A 21,626-nucleotide genomic window follows, 5' to 3' on the forward strand; every position below is an offset into this window, starting at 1 on the left:
TCCATTTCGTTTTTGATTTCTGCATTCATGAAGTAACTCTCCTCACTTTGACTATGTCTCGCAGAAGATCATGGACTGAGGGAAAATGTTTAGTGATAACGGGTCTCAAAACAGCTGTCGGCCTTGTTTCTTGACGTTGTGCCTTCTTGGCCTCCCGTTAGGATCTCTGCCAAGGCCTGGAGGCACTGAGCAGCATGGTGGCCACTACCTCAGCCAGCGCCCAGAAGGTGGCTAACAGAGGTTCCTCCGTCCAGGAGGCAGCGGCCCTGCAGCAGAGGTATGAGGAGATGCGGACTCGGGCCAAGGAGAGGCAGACGGCGCTGGAGACCCTGCTGGCCCACTGGCAGAGGTGAGCAGCTTTCCTTCCCGAGTTGGCAGTATGGATTTCAACTGCACTCTTAAGTAGGAAATTCTGGACCAGCTGTTGGGAAATAATCATCCCAGATGTGAAACACATCAACTCATGTGTCTAACGTGAGAAGATCTTGGTCTGTGTCAGAAGGTGAAGATCCCTAAAATGGAGAGGATGTATGTGTACCTTTCATATGACATAGATATAAACACGGGTAACAAATACATATGAATGCAAAGGGAATGTTCTTTTTACCTTCACATCTAGGAATAAGAACCAACACTGTGTTATTCGCAATGGTTAGTGTTGGACCTCCAACTTTGGAAGGGTGTCATTTTCTGGCATAATAATTTTGATAAATTTGTCTCTCATCTCTGTTTTCTTTAGGCTGGAGAAAGAATTATCAACCTTTTTAACCTGGTTAGAGCGGTGTGAAGAAATAGCCAGTTCCCCAGAAATGGACATTTCTGCAGACAGAGTCAAGGTGGAGAGTGAACTTCAGTCAATACAGGCAAGTTCAAGTTCAACTTTCTTCCTTCTTTGACTTTGAGGGTTTCCCACATTCTTGCTTCTCAATGACTTTCTAGTTCATTGCACACTGACGTTTTGCAGTATTTTCCCCAAAAGTTGCTCCTTAGAAACCCCCAGTGACTGTTTCCTGCCCTGAGGATAAAAAGCCATCCTCAGTCCACACTGAGGAAAAAAGGTCTTATCTTTTTTTTTTTAATATTATTTATTAGACAGAGCACAAGCAGGGGGAGTGGGAGAGGAGGAAGCAGACTCCCCACAGACCAGGGAGCCTGATGTGGGACTCGATCCCAGGACCACGGGATCATGAACCGAGCCGAAGGCAGATGCTTAACAACTGAGCCACCAGCCACTTTCCAAAAAAGTTCTTATCTTTTTATAAAAACACTGTGAAGTGTTCTAAGAGGGGAAGTCACAGCTCCTTTTCTGAAAAATGACACAAAGATATCTGGCCGTGTAAAACTATTCCTACACATCTCTACACAGAGAGTAGGTGCTCTACAGGTTAGGGGACCCGGAGGAAGCTGAAGCGTCTGTGACATCCACATCCAGGCCCAGTGTCCACCAGGCCGCCTCCCACTGTGTTCTGAACATTCGTTGTTCATCTCCATCTTCCGGCTTTGTGTGTTTTGTCCTGCTTGGCTTAAATCCCAGTTCTGTCTTAGAGCTCTTCCTGCCATCCATAGGCCGTGTGACCCTTCTTCAGAAACCTTCAGCAGCTCTGCTTGTATCACACACGTGGCCTCATTAAGAAGGGGGGAAAGCACCCTGCCAAGCACCTCTGCGCACCATTCTACACTGTCATCCCATTTGATCCCATATTATGCTGTTAGCTGTCTGTATGTGTGTGTGTTTTATATCTTATTAGGTAGGAACTGAAAATTTTCTGCAGCGCTCACGGCACCTTACAGTTCATCGCCCAATTTAAAATAAGTCATTCTGTTGCATGAAAACAAAATGGAGAGCCCTTAAATTCTCCAGTTTGGCCTAATATAGTCTGTAAATAAAGAAGGAGACTACATTTCTGGTACCTGGAATTGCATCTCTATTATTGTTAGATATGCATTGTTTCTCTTTAGCAATAGCTTTTCTTTGATTCTCTTTACCTACACAGTTTGTTCATCTTGAAAGAAATTCTATAGCTTCTAAAGTTGCCTACCTTAATAGAACTCAGATTCTGAAACACTAATTCAGGTTTCAGTAGTATTTTAAATGTTTCATTCAAGGTTAAGCATATCCATTCTACATCAAGTAATAAAAACTCTCTTTAAGCCTGGTCCCAATGACCTCTGTGTTGCAAGAATGCAAAGTCTTCGGACAGCAACCACCCGCGTCACATGGTCCTTCCTAGTCAGTCATGCTGGGATGAGATCTAGAATGTATTCTGTTTTTCTTAGGCACTGCAAAATGAAGTTGTATCCCGGGCCTCGATCTATAGCAGCCTTTTGCAGCTGAAGGAATCACTATTCTCAGTGGCCTCCAAAGATGATGTGAAAATGATGAAAGTACATTTGGAGCAGTTGGATGAGAGATGGAGAAATTTGCCACAGATAATTAACAAAAGGTTGGGTTTTTTTAAAAAAATGTTTTTATATCATTCATTTTTTAATGGTAAGCATATAAATTAAGAAAGCAGAGTTTTTTTGTTTTTACTTAATTGAGCTATTCAGAAAAGTATGGAAGGGAAAGATATTACTTTGTTATTTGTGGTGGGTATTAAGGAGGGCACGTACTGCATGGAGCCACTCGGTGTTTTATATAAACAATGAATCTTGGAACACTGCATCAAAAACTAATGATGTATTTTATGGTGACCAACCTAGCACAACAAAAGTAAATAAATAAACAAACAAATAAATAAATGTGCTCCAGCAAAAGAAACAATCAAGAGAACTAAAAGACAACGTACTGAATGGGAGAAGATATTTGCAAGTGACATATCCAATAAAGGGTCAGTATTCAATTAAAAAAAAGGAGTTAGTATTCAAAATATATAAAGAACTTCTACAACCCATCATCCAAAAAACAAATAATCCAATTTAAAAATGGGCAGATGACATGAAAAGACATTTCTCCAAAGAATACGACTAACAGACACATGAAAAGATGCTCAACATCACTCATCATCAGGGAAATGTAAATCAAAACCACTGTGAGATGTCGTCTCACACCTTTCAGAACAGCTAAAATTAACAACACAGGGAAAAATAGGTGTTGGCGAGGATACAGGGAAAGGGGAAGCCTTTTACACTGTTGGTGGGAATGCAAACTGGTGCAGCCAATTTGGATAACAGTACGCAGGTTCCTCAAGAAACTAAAAATAGAATTATCATATTATCTAATAATTCCACTACTGGGTATTTACCCAAAGAATGAGAAAATGTTAATTTGAAAAGATAAACATACCCCTATGTTCATTGCAGCATTATTTACAATAGCCAAATTATGAGAGCAGCCCAAATGTCCATCAATAGATGAACAGCTAAAGAAGAGGTGGGGTGTGTGTACACACACACACACACACACACACACACACACAGTGGAATATTACTCAACTGTAAAAAAAAGAATGAACTCTTGCCATTGGGAACAACACGGTTGAATCTAGAGAGTATCATGGTAAGCAAAATAAGTCAGAGAAAAACAAATACCATATGATTTCACTCATATGTGACATTTAAGAAGCAAAACAAATGAGCAAAGAAAAAAGAGACCAACTAAAAAACGGACTCTTAACCAAAGGGGGGTGAGTGGGGGGAGGGGTGAAATAGATGAAAAGGATTAAGAGTGCGCTTACTGTGCTGAGTGTCGGATAAGGTACAGAGTTGTTGAACTGCTGTATTGTACACCTGAAACTAACATAACACTGTATGTTAACCATACTGGAATTAAAATTAAAAAAGAAAAAGCCCTCAAGTGCTCAAAAATCAGCATTTCTGATGAACCTGAGTCCCAAATTTTTGTCTCACCATTAGGGAAAATGATCAAACTAATTGAATAATATTGAAGAGAGTAGGCTTGCTCATGTTTGTATTATTTTTGTATAAACAGCCCAAGCTGTTTGTATACTGGAGAAAAACGGTAATTAGAATGTTGCCTCCCGTGGTATTCTCCACTGAGGCAGTGGCGGTATGAAACAGGGCTGCGTCCGATGAGGTCAGAGCAGTGGGTTATGTGGGGTCCCTCATCGGCCACAATAAGGACTTTTGGAGTTTACCTTCCTATGTGCAACAAGTTGCCTCCGTGTTAGGCTTGGCAGACAATGTTCTGATTCCATTAAAGCCATCCCTGGCTGTTACCTAGAGAGTGAACTGTGGAGACACAATGGTCTCCACTAGTCTCTCTGGTGGTCTCTAGTAGCCCACTAGAGAGTGGACTGTGGAGACACTGGCAGGAAGGAGGCCACTGAGGAGGCCAGGCAAGAGATGAAGCGGTTTAGACCCAGGTAGGCTTGTGGAAATGGGGAGGAGAGCACAGACTCTACTGTGTGTGTTGGGGGGTGGTATGTACAGATTAGACATGGTGGTAAAGAACCAGGGGCATGAAGGATGACTCAGAGGACCACCTTGGGGACAGTGGTACGCTAAGTGAGATGTGGAAAACTGAGAATAAAGGGTTTGAGACGTAGAAGACATCAAAATTTCGGTGTGCCCACGTATGACAACATCTTTTTGCCTTCAGTTAAGGTTATTGCAATAACAAACGTATCATGAACTTTTTCTGTTAACTTGTGGGACATTTTCACCTTAACACCTTTCTCTCCGTAGGATTACTTTTCTTCAGTCCGCGGTTGCTGAACACCAGCAATTTGATGAACTGCTGCTTTCCTTTTCTGTCTGGATTAAGCTGTTTCTCAGTGAATTACAAACTACTTCAGAGATAAGCATAACGGACCATCAAACAGCATTTACTCGGCACAAGGTAAAGGGCATACTTTTAAGATCAAAGAAGAATTTATCCATAAAAGAGCTCTGGAATTATAAAGAAAAGCATTTTTTTTTAACCCAGCCATTCTGCACTAGTTTAACCTTGCATTGGTATGCAGATGTTTTAGTAATGGGACATATGGGTCCTAGCAGTGTGTTACCCAGATAAATTAAGCCAATAAAACCATTTCACATGGGGGCGCCTGGGTGGCTCAGTGAGTTAAGCCACTGCCTTGGGCTCAGGTCATGATCTCAGGGTCCTGGGATCGAGTCCTGCATCAGGTTCTCTGCTCAGCAGGGAGCCTGCTTCCCTCTCTCTCTGCCTGCCTCTCTGCCTACTTGTGATCTCTCTCTGTCAAATAAATAAATAAAATCTTAAAAAAAAAAATTCACATGAACTAGACGACCATGTTAAGACAGTATTTTTTCAAAATGGAGTAAGTGATTTCTAGGGTCAAGTGATGAGACTGTTTGTTTTTAAGCTTCTTGGCTTGTTTTGTTCCAATGCTGAAAACGAATAGGGAATTCCAACGCTTTAATGATGCAATTTTACTGAATTACTGTTTAGCTCAGAAATTATTTAAAATTCATGATTTACTTTCCTTATTTGTAGGTCATGCATAATATCTATCCTGACATTTAAAAAATAACATTTAAAAAATAACATTTAAATCAAGTGTTGGGGTAGTTGGAGATAAGCTACATAATAAACTTAAGACAATATTTAATGATAAAACATTTAATATTTATAGAGTGCTCACTCTGCCCTGGGTTTGCCGATTGGTTTTACCAAAAGGAATGGTACTTTCTCGCATCTTTATGACCTCAAGTAGTTTGTGTCTTGTCATGGGACACACTTTCATTAAATGGCAGTGTAAGCATCATGAGCTTGGGGAACCCATGCGGGTGTCATCACAGGGTCACTCTCGTTCACTTTTGGTCCTTTCTGCACGACTGCAAAGGTTCTTCCCGGCTTGCTCTCCTGTTAGCTTATCAGTACTCGCTGAACATCTGCAAAACAAGCTCATAAATCAGGTCAGCCAGAGTTTTCTTAGGGTAAATCAGTCAAGCATTTGTTAACTCAGTGTGTTGGTTTCGAAAGGATGACCCCCCCTGTCCTTTACAAACTTATTCTTGGGTTGTAATTGTACAGGACCTTTTAAAAAGATTTGTGTCTCAAAAGGGCAGAGAATGAATTGTAAATTTTCTGAAGTAAATGCTCAAAGCTTCTTTCTAAAGTTTAATGGTCAAACTAAGGGGCATAGTAAGGCCCTTGTGTTCAAGATTAAGTGGGTGATAATTTCTCTTTAATGGGAAGCGTGCTGAGATTGTTAGCAGTGCTCTAAGAGATTTCAAACATGATTTATTGTGAGCAAGTCAAATTGCCCACACAACAGTCTCGGTGAGTTCATTTTTGTTTCTTTACAGGAGGCAGCTAAAACCTGTTTTCATCTGCCTCACCCATTGCCTCTGAAGAGAGGCTGATGCCCATCTATTCCTAGGCTCCTTCCCTACAAGCTGTTAAAATTAACATTATTGCATATATATTTAAAATTTCCAAACTTCCGTATCTTTTATATAGATAGATAGTAATATAACATATAGTATTGTTATAATATATGTATATATATTTGTGTATATATATATATATATATATACGGTATTGTTAAAAAACAAAAATTTACTGAGTAAATTTGAAGATTTAATTGGCTTTATTAAGTGATTTGTGAATCAGGCAGTATCTTATCTAGCAAACAGAAAGGAGCTCAGGGGGTTGTACAAAATGGAAAGTTTTCATTAAAGGAGAGTGGGGCAAGGAAGTTATTAGCAAAAGAAAAGAAAGGATCATTTTAGACAAGGCCACTTTCCCTTGTGGGTAAGAACAGGGGGTCTTATCTTGGGGCTGGGGGGAAGAGAGGGCCCCTGTGACAGATTACCTTATCAGTACTGACCAGAAAATTCCTGACTAACAAGCTAACGCTGTATTCCTGGAGGATTCTGAAACCGCAATTAGGTAAGGTATGAAGGACCAGTTTGGTGACATGACCTACTATAAGTGACTCCATTTGGGGCCTGCGATTTGCTTTTTGATGAGATATATAGATAGATAGATAGATAGATAATATTTTGTTGATATATATATACAATACTATTATATATAATATAGTATTTAGGTATGACATATTATTTATACTAGAACTATAAACTTTAACTATGTATACATATGTATTTTAAATCTTCCAAATTAAACATATATGTATGTATTTATATAAGATTTCCTTCTACAATTTCTATTCATGAAGACATTCTCTTCCATGCAATGAATTAGTTCCAAATAAGAGTTGTGTTTTTTTGTGAAATATATAGACAAGAGAACAGGAAAGTTAAGACCGTTCCTTAAAAAAAAAGATTCACCACCGATGACCTTGAAAGCCTACAGCATCCATTGCACTGAAAATGGATCTCGACACGACAGATTGTGAATGTGTCTGTGTCGTTAGCCCTGCTGTATCCGAGGACTCAGTGACTCGCTCTTCCTTTCCAGGACCACACAGCAGAAGTCGAGAGCAAAAAGGGAGAACTGCACAGTCTCCGGGATCACCTAGTCAAGCTGGGTGCTCTGGGTGGAGCTGAGAACCTCCCCCTCCTCCAGGGCAAGGCAGAGGACTGCTTCCAGCTGTTCGAGGAGGCCACCCAGGTCATAGAAAGGCGGCAGCGTGCCCTGTCCCAGTTGGCGGAATTCCTGCAGAGCCACGCCTCGCTGTCGGGGGCTCTCCACCGGCTGCGCCACACGGTGGAAGCAACCGACAGTATGAACAGGAAACAGACTGATTTATTAGAAAAGGACTTAAATCATGCGATTCAGGATGCTAAAGCGTTGGAATCCGCGGCCATCAGCCTTGACAGTGTTCTGGCCAAAGCTCAGTACCATCTTAAAAGTGGAAATTCTGAGCAAAGGACTTCCTGCCGGACGACAACCGATCACCTCTGTTCTGAATTAGAGCGAATCCAGAACCTTCTGGGAATGAAGCAGAGCGAGGCAGATGCCCTGGCGGTACTGAAGAAAGCATTCCAGGACCAGAAAGAGGAGTTGCTGAGAAGCATCGAGGACATTGAAGAAAGGACAGACAAAGAGAGATTGAAGGAGCTCACCCGCCAGGCTCTTCAGCAGAGGTAAAAAGAAATGACTGGAACCCGTTGTTCCATTGACTTTTTATTTGTTCTAGAGTTACCAGCAATGCTTTGATGGTGTCATGTTTAGCAACTTCTTTTAATATTTTGAGGATAAAATTAATGACTAACTGGACACTTAGGAAGTACTAATATGGGGCTCCTGGGTAACTCAGTGGGTTAAAGCCTCTGCTTTCAGCTCAGGTCATGATCCCAGGGTCCTGGGATCGAGCCCCACATCGGGCTCTCTGCTCAGTGGGGAGCCTGCTTCCTCCTCTCTCTCTGCCTGCCTCTCTGCCTACTTCTGATCTCTGTCTGTCAAATAAATAAATAAAATCTTAAAAAAAAAAAAGAAGTACTAGTATATCTTTGGTTTCCTGAGGGATTTTCCCAAGGGCTCTGTCTGTTAAGCCATGCTAAGATCTTACCTATGACAGACAATAGAGATCATATTATCTATTTTTAAGCAATGTTTCGCTGTTAGGAGAAGGGCCCTGCCGTCTGTAGTAAGAATGAAGGCAGAGGCGAGAGGGGATGATCCAAGTAGCTTTGTAGTCCTGGTGGTGAAAATATGAGGGAATTCCTTCCTGGTGACCGCCAGACCCTCAGAAAGACCGAGCAGGCTCCTCAGATGAGAGTGAATGACAGGATATTGGCAGAGAGAAAATAGCATAAAATGGTTCTTTCGCAGACAGGAAATGGAAGTGATATCCCTGGAGCTTGATAAGGTGCTAAAGCTGCCATGTGAGAGTCCCCCTCCGTCACCTGAAGTGGAATCAGTCAGCTTGCCAGAGTCGTTTTCAGCAGCTGCCTTCAACTGTTTGCTCAGTGGTGTGGAAAAGGCAGACAAGTGGGTGTAAGCAAAGTTGGGGTTTTGTTAGTGCGTTTTATAGAGAAGCTAAGAGGTGATGGGTATTTTCCTGTACTACATTTGGAAGTGATTTTTTTTCCTCTAATACTATAGCCTTCTTCCCAATCTTGTTTTTCCTCCTTAATAGAACTTTCTCCCCATTTTTGTTCTCAGGGATGTTTGTCTTCCATTTCTTCAGGGGGCAAGGAAGCAGCTGAAATGCTGTCATACCAAAGTGCCCACAATTGAGAAGGATTTTATTGACATGCAAGACCATTGCCATTTGCCTCCTTTTAATTAGAATCAAGCACTTAGCAAAGGCTTACAGTCAGATCATAATGGCTCTTGAGGTTACGTGCCTTGTGACCACTGGGCCGACTAGCTTAACAGTAAATAACAAAAAGGAGTAAGATTTGAGGAGGAAAAGTAGCCTCCAGAGTAAAGACAAAAGGAGGAGCCAAACATAGCAAAGGAGCAAACAGCTTTGCTGGCCCGCATCAACCAAGCAGGCAGGAGATCCGAAATTGCTGGAGAAGAAGGCCCAGGTTGGGCTCGAGAGCCACATCCACACACCTAACAATGAACTCACCAAAGCCACGCAGAGGTGATGGAAAATGTTGCCTTCAGTTGATGGATTTATTAAAGCCCCTCATACTTACGCTTTACTGTGTGCCTTTGGGCAAATCCCTGTCTTCCTATAAGGTGCAGATCATGCTAATGTATGCGCCTAACCCAATTATGGAATCATGCCTGGATATTCATTTTATAAACTCTACACCACTATATACCCAAAAGCAAGAATGCATGAGTCCATGGCCACCTCTATGGGACCACTTTTTACGAGTACTCAAATATTAGTATATTAGGGACAAAAAAATCGTTATTTTTATTTTATTTTAATTTTAAAGATTTTATTTATTTATTAATTTGTCTAAGAGAGAGAGCGAGAGAGTGCATAAGCAGGCAGAGTGGCAGGCAGAGGCAGAAAGAGAAGCAGGCTCCCTTCGGAGGAAGGAGCCCAATGCAGGACTCGATCCCAGGACCCTGGGATCATGCCCTGAGCTGAAGGCAGCTGCTGAACCAATGGAGCCACCCAGGTGTCCCAATTATTTTTATTTTAAATGAAACAGCTGTACCCTTAAATATTATTATTTTACATGACTTGGACTTTGGGACACAGAAGGACTTTGTACTAAAGATCTTTTAATAAATACTCACCTGCTTTGCCTACAAGCTCAGCCCTACTCTTAAAAGTCTTATAACCTGAAATCAAAATAGAAAAAGAATACAAACTTAATGGAAAGTTGAAGACGAATGGTTAAAATGACTTTAAATTTTCCCAAGGTATAGTCTGTAGTTCTGAAAAGTTAATTTTTAAAGTGTCTTTCACAGCTGCTACACAGTAATTCAATTGTTGTGTTGAAAGTTTTTCTAGACACCGATAGGCATGCTTTATGGAGAAGAAATATTAGTCCTTCCCTTTGGTAAATTAATAATAAAATAACATTTTAATTCACAGATTGAGAGTCTTTAATCAGTTAGAAGATGAATTGAATTCTCATGAGCATGAACTATGTTGGCTGAAAGACAAAGCTAAACAAATTGCCCAGAAAGATGTGGCCTTTGCATCTGAAGTCGATAGGGAGGTAAACCGCTTAGAGGTTACCTGGGATGATACCAAAAAACTAATTCATGAAAAGTAAGTAAAAAAATGCCTTGCCTTTTTTTGTTTGTTTCTTTGTTTTGTTTTGTTCTTTAACTTTCTATCTTGTGGCACTGGGCTGTTGTGTATTGATTTGCATTGGTGTGATCAAGATTTGAACACCTTTTGCCACTTCTGTATTCTGTGTGTCTTTAGTACCATTAGAGAGTTAGTCATGCAAAATTTGTCGTGGAAGTTGTTGAGATGGCAATGACAGGTGAAGTTCACCGGGTGAAAGCAGGAGCTGTCAACAGTAATAAGGTGCTACCAATGAGACTTAAAACTTTTGAGTTTCTTTTTTGTTGTTTTGTTGTACTTATTTGTAATTAAGGTATGATTTGCATATAGTAAAATTCATCCTGTTTAGTGTATGCCCTTAAACTCTATGAGTTTAATGCACAGCTAGTTAGTGAGTACACACACCCTGTATGAGTAACTATTACAACTATCAAATCTCATATAATCATTCACTATAATGAGATGAAAAAAATCATCTCATTGTAGTCAGCCCCTCCCCCGCTCCAAGCCTCTGGCAACCTTTGATCAGTTTTCTGTCTCTGTAGTATTGTCTTTCCAGAATCACATACAAATGGATTTTTTCCAGTTTGGATATTATAAATAAAGCATCTATAAATGTTCTGTTTTTTGTGTATACATAAGTTTTTACTGCATTTGGGTAAACAACTTCTTTTACTCAACACACTAGACATTGTTATGAGTGTTAATAAAGTCCTTTTTTTATAGTCAAATTGTATTCCATTTAATAGGCATACCACAGTTTATGCATTCACTAGTTGATAGATATTCAAGTTCTTTCCAGTTTGGATGACTATAAAAAGAAGCATCTATAAACATTCACATTCCATTTTTCATGTGTGCATAGTTTTTATGGCACACTGTAGATTATTAATGTAAGCTTCTAAAAATTTAACCATGTTGTTAAATTTTACCCCATTTTATTGAACATTCTCCTAAATTGTGATTTGTTAGAGATTGTACAGTATTCAGTTATAAGACGGTATAGAGTTTATTCAATTATTAGCCTATTTTTTTTAACATTTTTTAACATTTTTTAACATTTGGTCTATTTCTATTTTTCTCTCCTTTACACCAATATAAATATTGTTTATTTATATTAAAATATAAATATTGGTGTAAAGAGTATAATTTTACATAAATCTTGTGTACATCTTTTTCTTTGGAAAATGCATAAATTTCATAAATTGCTTGTCCCCACAGGCATTTTATGCTTATAAACAGAAACCATCTTCTTTGTTTGACAGTTTTCAGGGGATTCATATTCAATGAAAATTTGTGTCGTTGAAATGGGAAAAAAAATCCTCGTATGTATTTTACTTATTGAGCAGTGGTTTTTTGTTTGTTGGTTTGGTTTGTTTGTTTTGCTTCCCCTGAATATACACCATTATGATGTAATTAAATAGTGAAAAAATTGAAAAGCAAAAATTTGTCGGCATCTACGTAAGTTTTAGTTGTCAAGAACATATATTTTTTATTGTCATTGAGGTCACAGATTTTGTTTTAATGGCTGTGTGCATTCTTTTCTCTTGGAGAGCAATTTGGACATTAGAGTTAAGTTGACTTGACTGCACTCTTCATCTCAGTAGGTAGAAATATGGCTTCCTCTTGATTCCAGCATCCAAGAATAAATTTACGTAGTTACATATCAGGTCCAGTCATGGGGAACACTTACCTTTCATACATGATCATAAATGATACCTTTTCTTTAATTACTATAGCCAGGGTCAGTGCTGTGGACTTATTGACTTAATGAGGGAATATCAGAACTTGAAGTCGGCTGTATCTAAAGTCCTAGAAAATGCCAGCAATGTGATCGCAACCAGAAATACTATAAAAGATCAGGAGGATCTTAGATGGGCTTTATCCAAGGTAATAATTCAAAATGTATTTATTTTAGTAGACTACTTAGTAGATCTGATTTTCACTTATAATGATTTGTTTTTAGGAATACGGATATCCTAGGATTCTAGCAATCCAAAAAAATGTATAGTTCATTAATATCACTGGTTTCTGCATAAGGTCAACCATGAATTAAATTTCTTAGAGGCAAATGGTTTTGATGACTGACTTATCAATGATTATTTTATTAATTAAGGAAACATTTATGTCCACAGCATGAAACCATCAAGAATGAAATGTGTAATAAACAGAAAGAATTGGATAATTTTACCAGTAAAGGAAAACAGTTGTTATCTGAGCTGAAAAAAATTCACAGTAGTGATTTCATCTTGGTGAAGACAGACATGGAGAGCACTGTGGACAGATGGCTGGATGTAAGATAATCACCTGAATTGTATGAACAGTTTAAATATTCACATTTGTCAGTCACTATTTTTTGGTAAAGGATTATTTAAGGATGTGAATTCCATTTTTAGCTTTTTGAAATGTTTTTTTTAAAGATTTTATTTATTTGAGAGAGAGAACCAGCACAAGCAGGGGGAGAGGGAGAAGCAGACTCCCTGCTGAGTGGAGAGCCTGACTGCAGGGGCTTGATCCTAGGACTCTGGGATCATGACCTGAGCCAAAGGCAGACCCTTAAATGAAGGCAGACACTTAACCGACTGAGCCACAAAGGTGCCCCTCATTTTTAACTTTTAATGCTAATGTGCAAAATTATATTTTGAAGAAAAACAGTATTCACATAAAGTTTAGAATTAATTAAAAAAAAAGTTGTTTGCTTTATTTTCTTAAAATTTTGTGGCAGATTTTCAGGGGTGCCTGGGTGGCTCAGTCAGTTAAGCATCAGACTCTTGATTGATTACAGGTCATGATCTCAGGGTCCTGTGATCAAGGCCAGGTTGGGCTCTGCGCTGGGCATGGTAGAGCCTGGTTATAATTCTCTCTTCCCCACACCTCCCTCCCCACCTCTTAAAACAAAACAAAGCAAAATAAAACAAAAACTTAATGACAGATTTTCTAGAATTTCACTTGGTAGCTTCAGTTACAACAAATTTATAACTCTATTTTTTCTCAAAACTCTAGGATTATGGCTAATGATTATGGATGATATGATGATAATGATATGATTATGGAATCAAAACTCTAGGATTATGGATTATGGATAAAAAATTGAAGAATAATTTATAAGTATCCTACAGAATATGAAACTATAATGTGTAATAATTTGGGACTATAAGACTATAACTTTGCATTGGAAAACATGAGACTTGTAGTTTACATCCCTGGGTTTTAGTTCTTCTACGGGACAGAGGAACAAGTCACTTGGTCTCTCTGGAATTCCATGTCTCAAGCCATACATATTTTATGTAGCATCCAGCTCAAAAATCCAGTGATTCTGTTGCCCTCCTGTGAACCTGCACTGTATTACTGGAGGTTAAGTTACATAAGCTGAATTACTAAAGTTAGACATTGATAATTATGTACTATAATCAAATAATTTGGGAACTGTAGAAAACCTTACCTCCTTCCACTTTTAAAAGAACATTCTTATTACAGGAAGACTATTAAATACTAATGCTTTACTTTAAACCTACAAAGTTGGTTGATATCCTATGTATTTATTCTATAAATATGTTCAGGTCTAATTAATGTTTTTATTAAATGAAACATTTAATAAAATTTAACATATTAAATTTTTTAAAAATGAAACATTTTTATGTTTCAGCCTTACAGATAAAAGTGCTTACTGCGTCACTTTTTAAAATTTATTTATTTTCAGCGTAACAGTGTTCATTGTTTTTGCACCACACCCAGTGCTCCATGCAGTACGTGCCCTCCCTATTACCCTCCACCTGGTTCCTCAACCTCCCACCCCCCGCCCCTTCAAAACCCTCAGGTTGTTTTTCAGAGTCCATAGTCTCTCATGGTTCATCTCCCCTTCCAATTTCCCTTAACTCCCTTCTCTCCATCTCCCAGTGTCCTCCATGTTCTTTGTTATGCTCCACAAATAAGTGAAACCATATGATAATTGACTCTCTCTGCTTGACTTATTTCGCTCAGCATAATCTCTTCCAGTCCCGTCCATGTTGCTACAAAAGTTGGGTATTCATCCTTTCTAATGGAGGCATAATACTCCATCATGTATATGGACCACATCTTCCTTATCCATTCGTCCGTTGAAGGGCATCTTGGTTCTTTCCACAGTTTGGCGACCGTGGCCATTGCTGCAATAAACATTGGGGTACAGATGGCTCTTCTTTTCACTACATCTGTATCTTTGGGGTAAATACCCAGTAGTGCAATTGCAGGGTCATAGGGAAGCTCTGTTTTTAATTTCTTGAGGAATCTCCACACTGTTCTCCAAAGTGGCTGCACCGACTTGCATTCCCACCAACAGTGTAAGAGGATTCCCCTTTCTCCACATCCTCTCCAACACACGTTGTTTCCTGTCTTGCTAATTTTGGCCATTCTAACTGGTGTAAGGTGATACCTCAATGTGGTTTTATTGAATCTCCCTGATGGCTAGTGATGATGAGCATTTTTTCATGTGTCTGATAGCCATTTGTATGTCTCCATTGGAGAAGTGTCTGTTCATATCTTCTGCCCATTTTTTGATATGATTATCTGTTTTGTGTGTTTTGAGTTTGAGGAGTTCTTTATAGATCCTGGATATCAACCTTTTGTCTGTACTGTCATTTGCAAATATCTTCTCCCATTCTGTGGGTTGCCTTTTTGTTTTGTTGACTGTTTTCTTTGCTGTGCAGAAGCTTTTGATCTTGATGAAGTCCCAACAGTTCATTAAACCCAATACTGGTGGGTGTCTAACCTATACAACTCAACCTGAGAGTATGTTATAGTTGACTCCAATAGACCTACTCTTAATTTCCCAATTTACAAATGAAAATCAAATGTCTTAGAAATTTGGTCAATTCTCCCAATGACAGAAACAATTTAGTAACGGTTAGCATTTGTTTGAGTCAAATGCACTAATTCCCTTACAATCATTTTTGCAAAGCTTTGTTTTTCGGTGAGAATATTATTTTCTGATTAAGGCAGCATCAACATTGTCAGTACTTTGGTGGGGAAAAAAGACCTTAAAGCCTCAACGAATGATGGTGTGGCTTCTGTTTTCCATCCTAGATGTCAGAAAAAATTGAGGAGAACATGGATAGGCTGAGGGTAAGCCTGACCATTTGGGCTGATGTACTTTCAAGTAAAGAGGAAATCGATGGCTGGTCCAATAGTTCCGTCCCTCAGTTGGCCGAAAGCATCAGCCACCTGAATAACAGCGTCAGAGCAGAAGAAGTCCTTAAGGAATTTGAGGTAAACTGACTACATCTACTTTTGTGAGCTGGTGAGCTCATTAACCAGAATATGAGAAAGTTGTGTCCTTTTTGTTAAAGTTCTTTCTTTCAGAGACACATATGAATGCTACCAAAGTCTTAACTATCTTTGGCTATTTACCTGAGAGTTGAATAGGCAATGGTTAAGTCTTATTCCCCACATTTTTATCACTTCTTAGTTGGGGCTCTGTACTTAAAATATTAGTAGAAAAATGAAAGCCCGTAAAATCTGTATTCTTCCCACTTTCCATTCAGCTAAGACTATTATGCCTTCCTACTGTAAAACCAAGTTGAAGGTGTTTGTCATTTAGTAATATTTAGAGGAGTTTTGTTTTTGTTTTTTGTTTTTTTCATTCAAACAAGATGTTTACTGAATACTTACCACGTGCCAAACATTTAACCCTAGGTGTTAGGTTCTTCCACTTCCTGTTCGGAAATGGGAGAAAACTGGAGAACAGAGTGTGACAGGTTTCCCCAGAAATTTGCTTTTTAAAGTTCTAGTCATCAGTTTATTTTAAACTTTTTATTTCCATTTCTTGCATTCACTTATTTATTCACTCATCAGATTCTTGATAAGCACCTAAAGTATGTCAGGCACTGTGGTAGACCCTGAGAATAAACAGTAAAACAGATAAAGCCCCTGTACTTGTGGCATTTACTTTATTTACATTTACACTATGTATGTAAAATGTGCAGTCATAGTTAGGCTGGGATGAAAAATGAAGTGGATAAGAGGAAACCGTGACAAGAGATAACTTGTTTCATAAAGTATGTAATCAGTACTCTCCACGAGGGCACAAGTTAGTCACCATTGCATGCCTGGGTGCTCAGGACTGTGCCCAGTGCTCAAATGGAACAAGACAGATACGTGAGACACTGAGACAGATACTGCAAGACACGTATCAAGACAGATTTCAGACTGCAGTCTGAAAAAATGTAGGGGAATCAACTCTATGCCTACATTATCTACCTTTGATCCAAAAAACTTTCTAGAGATTTTTAAATCAAACGCCTACAGAAGTCGAGGAACTTAGCCAGACTGAAAATGCAATCAGGAGAGGGATACTGCGGTCTCTTAAGTTCTCTTTGATGTTAAATTAACCTTACAGCTCAAAACGGTGGTACATGCCGGAATAGGGCTCGAACCAGCTCTCAAAAGTCAATTATTCAATTTTAAAGACATTTGCAAACCAGTGTTAAACATAGTCATTATTGAAAATTAACTCACAATTAAATGATATTAAAAATCAACTAATAAATACTTAAAACTTACCACTTGTAATTTCTACTCTACATACAGCTATTATCTAGGCTCTTGGGTTGTAGGTATCCACTCTATCTGCATGGTGGGGATGCAAAGGCCCTGGGGCACAGCAGTGCTTCCCACCCTGTGGGCAGTGACATCATGTGTAGCTCAGGATGGTGGCCAATGCTGCAAGGCAGGTTTTGTTGTTTTTTTTTTTTTGGAGAGCTGGTTGTTTAATCGGCACACACTACCCACCTACTGCTGATCTTTGCGATCCAGGAAGCCAGGGGGCATCAACCCCTCATTCATGTCCAGGTTCAGTTACTCATGGAAGTGGGTTTCTTTATGGTACTGACCACCTGTGTGGTGCAGCAACCAGTAACATGAGCGGACCGGATTCGGCCCAGGGCCTGACGGTGCATTGCTGCTGCAACTCAAAAATAAAGTGTGTACGTGTGTAGGTGTGAACCTTCAGTTGTTCAGCCCGCTCCTGGAGGAAGCCAGGGGGCCCGGCAATTAGTTCATCACGTCTCACCCGGTAAGTAAATCACTTTCTGGAATGAGGCTCAGGAGGTTTGTTAGTGTCCACCAAGAACCAAAATGCTGTATTTAAGTTGAGAGGGATACTTTATCAAGTGGAGCTTTGTGGCCCCAAATAAATAATGAAGTTTACAAGCATCTAATTTGTTCAGTAATGATTCTTTGTTCTACTTTTCTTTGTTTTGTGTTAGTGTTGGTGAAATCAATCAATACAAAAAAAAATTTAAAAAAGGTTTTTATTTACAATAAAGATATTTTAAATTTTTATTTGAAACATTTCTGATGTATTACATATAGTCTACAGGAATGAGGCTTTCCTAATGTGCGTTTGCTTTGAAATGCTTCCTCAGAAGTATAATGCCGCCATGGTAGCCAGTGATATTAATGCTAATGAGTAAATGACGGTTACTGAAAATCCCCACTGACTCAAGACTTTTCTAGTTAGTGTTTAATTTTTTCCAGGAGCTTCCCCCTCCCCCCATAAAGGAGAGTGGGAAGAAAGTTCCGCACACTCCCTCATATTCGAAGTGAAAGTTAATGATGACATTTTTCCACATGCATAAATAATGAGTCCTCAGGAAATCAGAGATTTGTTTTTAAAACCCTGGCTTGAAGTTGGGTTAACTCTTGGAATTATTAAGTGCCAAATGTAATATGTCAATGTTTGCACAAGTTGTGCTTTTTCTCTTTGTCTTTTATTCTGGCAGTCTGAAGTTAGAAACAAAGCCTTGAGACTGGAAGAACTTCACTGCAAAGTTAATGATCTTAAAGAATTGACTAAAAATCCAGAAACTCCACCAGATCTTCAGGTAAGTACTCAGTCGGGTTTGCAATAAGTACTACGTACTAGACTCTATCTCAAATATAATCTCTAATATAATTGATATATAGTAACAATAAATAAATGCTATATAGAATACCGAGGCATATATTCTCATTATTATCATCATCATAATTTTAAGCAAACATGCGGCTCTTACCATATAGGGTAATGACCACTTGTACCCATATAGGGGGTTAAAACGTTAACATCTTTAGAACTCCTTGTGCTAGTATTAATAGCCTATTTCTAAGACAAGTGTTATAATAAGATTAGTTCCCCTTTTCCTTACTAAATTTTGGAAGTAGTTATCATCCAGCTTGCCTCACGGACCGTTTTCTGTCTGTACCAGAACAGAAGCCACACTTAGGAATACTGATATTTTTCTAATTCATTTGGTCGGTGATTGGGTTTGGCGAGATCACTATTGCAAACTTCATTCGAGGACTCGCGGATGGCAGGCACAGACCCACGGGTGGCACCGGGCAGGCAGGCTAGGTCTGCTCTGACCAGCAAGCCTGGACTACAGTGGGGGAGCTCTGGGAGCGGCCCGTGTCGGGGGGCTCTTTGGGCAGCCAGCACCTCACGCTCCAGGCTAAGTGTCCGCTGCCTTACTTTAACCGGTGCATTTCTTGCTGCCCTCATGGATTTTCTCTACCTTTTCCTTCTTCCTGTTGGGCCTTTGTCCTCTACTCACTGCTTCTTGCTAACCCCTACATCTTGCATGGTTATACATTCTCTCTGACCCGAGACTGTGCGTCTGTCACTTAGTATCGTCCGTGGATGATACACACATACCGGAATGTTAGAATTTCACCCGAAGCAAGAAGCAGCAAAGGGTGCTAATCATACACGCAACGAAAAAGGAGTGCTTGTGCCTGTCGCCTGTGTCACGGATATAAATGGGCAACAGGTGGCCTCTCGCAGAGTAAAGATGGCGGCAGGGTTTGGGGGGAGAGCTACTGTTGAACTGTGCTCTCCCGCACCCCTGCCCCCCACACGTCCTCAGTGAAGAGGTGTTGGGGCACCTGTTCCTTACCTCAAGATAAGGAGAAGTGTTTCAGTGGTACCATTTGGAGAGAATGACATGCCTCTGCAGCTGGTGGACCCTGGAGTCTCCTCTCTGACTCCCCTGAGAGACTTTAGGGGTGAAAGACGGGCTGACTCACTGTTGATGCTTTTGCCAAAAGGAGAATTGACTGTTTTGAGTGTTGTGCATCTTAGAATCATCTGATGTGAATGCCAGAGTGTGCTCCTGGCCCAGAAGCGAATTATCAGAGGAAAGACAAGGAGAAGGCATCGGTGTGTGGGTATCTCAGGTTCTCTGGGAAGGCTTTCTGGGGGGGGGGCATGGGCCTCAGCAGCGAGAAGCAGAGCTGCCCACAGGCTGTGGAAGGAGAAAGAGGAGTGCGCTACTTGCATGCCACAATGGCAATGCCTGTGTACTCTGAAGAGTGAGGGCAGTCTCAGGAAACCCCGCAGTCTAAGGCCTGTGACAGGAGAGAATGCGAAATGTCACTCGGCCTAGGAGCACAGATGCCAGCTCATGATCGTCCTCAAAAATTTCAGAGCTCCTCACCCACCCCCTGCTGGTCCGGGCCTTTACAGGTCAAAAGCTATAGGACATGTGGGAATAGAAATAAAGTAAAGAAAGACAAAGAGGCACTTGGCTCTTTTCTTCGTACGGGCTTCCTTTTTGTAGCAGATCTGAGCTGGGGATAAGAAAAAAGCCTTAACTTTAAGTTCAGAGTTTTGATTATTAAATGGGCCTAGATGTTTTAATTGTGGAATTGAAACCATTTTGCAATTTATCATGATTTTATAAGTCCTTTTGTTATCTGCGGGGCCAGAGAAGTTAGGAGCCCTCCCAGAACAAATCACTTGGGAGGAGAGAAGAAGTAGCCTCACTAAACACACTAAAGTGGGAGACAGAAATAAAATTGCTTTATGATAAAATCCTGCAGTGGTGTTTGTTCAAAGTAGTGCTTACATCAGGGGATAAAATGTGTGCGTGTTTCCCAGAAAGAAGTAAGAGCAGGGTTTGGGTAACCAACGTGGTAACTGTAGGTTGAACTCTGCCTTTGAAAACTGATCTTACATATTCCTTGGGTCCCCAGTCCGAACTGCCACTCTAGCATCAGAGTCAGCTGTCATCCTTACTGTTTCCACGTTCCCATCACTTACAATGTTGGACCACTTTGTACCCACCGATTTCCCTTCTTAGAAGAGTTGAGTTAGCATCCCAGGTTTGACTTGCGTGTTTTTTACAACTAAGCTGCGCATGAACAGAATTCCCACAGAATGGGTGTTCTGGTCTTCATAGATTTTAATGAAATCTTACTTTATGTTTAGTTTATAGAGGCAGACCTAAGGCAGAAACTGGAGCATGCCAAAGAAGTCACTGAAGAAGCCAAAGGAACCTTGAAAGATTTCACTGCTCAGAGTACCCAGGTGGAGAAATTTATTAATGACATCACGAGCCGGCTGGCAAAAGTAGAGGAGTCACTGATGAACTGTGCCCAGACGAAGACGTGGGAAGGGCTGAGAAAAGTGAAGGTGGGTAATCACCTATCATTAAGCCTGTACACTTCCAATGGCAATATTGTTTTCCCTGTTTTGTGGTGACTGGAATAACAATATAACCTTGCTCTCAGTTATACCTATATTAACACCAGGCCAACTAATTCACGATGTTGGACACAGCAAGTAAGTTTTAGTTGGAGAAATGAATGCAGGTAGTAGGCAGTTGAAGATGAGTAATCTAAAAATAGAAACCATGCATTTCTGTGGGACCTACTCATAAGCTGCGCTTGTTCGTATCTTTTTCAGTAAATGGGTAGAGCCTCTAGAAGACCTGTTTGAATTTCCATGACTTTTCAAATTTGAAGGCCAAATGGTTTTTCATTTCTTTTTTTTTTTAAGATTTTTTATGTATTTATTTGACAGAGAGAGATCACAAGTAGGCAGAGAGGCAGGCAGAGAGAGTGAGAGAGGGAAGCAGGTTCCCCGCCGAGCAGAGAGCCTGATGTGGGACTCGATCCCAGGACCCTGAGATCATGACCTGAGCCGAAGGCAGTGGCTTAAACCACTGAGCCACCCAGGCGCCCCGGTTTTTCATTTCTTAATTTTATTGGTTGGTATGACTGCTTTTATCTAGGGAAGAATATTTTAAAAAAAAAGAAAGTTGAGAGACAGCATTCTACTTCCAT

General features: G+C 40.0%; 1 protein-coding gene across 12 annotated transcripts in view; it reads left to right on the top strand.

Moving 5' to 3' along the window:
* SYNE1 (spectrin repeat containing nuclear envelope protein 1) overlaps positions 1-21,626 on the top strand; it is a 469,526-nt gene that overhangs the window by 193,072 nt on the left and 254,828 nt on the right. For all 12 annotated transcript variants that reach the window (XM_046005238.1, XM_046005239.1, XM_046005240.1 and 9 more), the window contains 11 exons: positions 162-349; positions 740-863; positions 2,278-2,444; positions 4,648-4,801; positions 7,352-7,980; positions 10,347-10,526; positions 12,287-12,437; positions 12,683-12,841; positions 15,609-15,791; positions 18,305-18,406; positions 20,770-20,973. In XM_046005238.1, the coding sequence (XP_045861194.1) occupies positions 162-349; positions 740-863; positions 2,278-2,444; positions 4,648-4,801; positions 7,352-7,980; positions 10,347-10,526; positions 12,287-12,437; positions 12,683-12,841; positions 15,609-15,791; positions 18,305-18,406; positions 20,770-20,973 (2,241 nt within the window). The remainder of the gene's footprint in view (positions 1-161; positions 350-739; positions 864-2,277; positions 2,445-4,647; positions 4,802-7,351; positions 7,981-10,346; positions 10,527-12,286; positions 12,438-12,682; positions 12,842-15,608; positions 15,792-18,304; positions 18,407-20,769; positions 20,974-21,626) is intronic.

Source organism: Meles meles, chromosome 5 (assembly GCF_922984935.1).
Source record: "Meles meles chromosome 5, mMelMel3.1 paternal haplotype, whole genome shotgun sequence".
NCBI lineage: Eukaryota > Metazoa > Chordata > Mammalia > Carnivora > Mustelidae > Meles > Meles meles.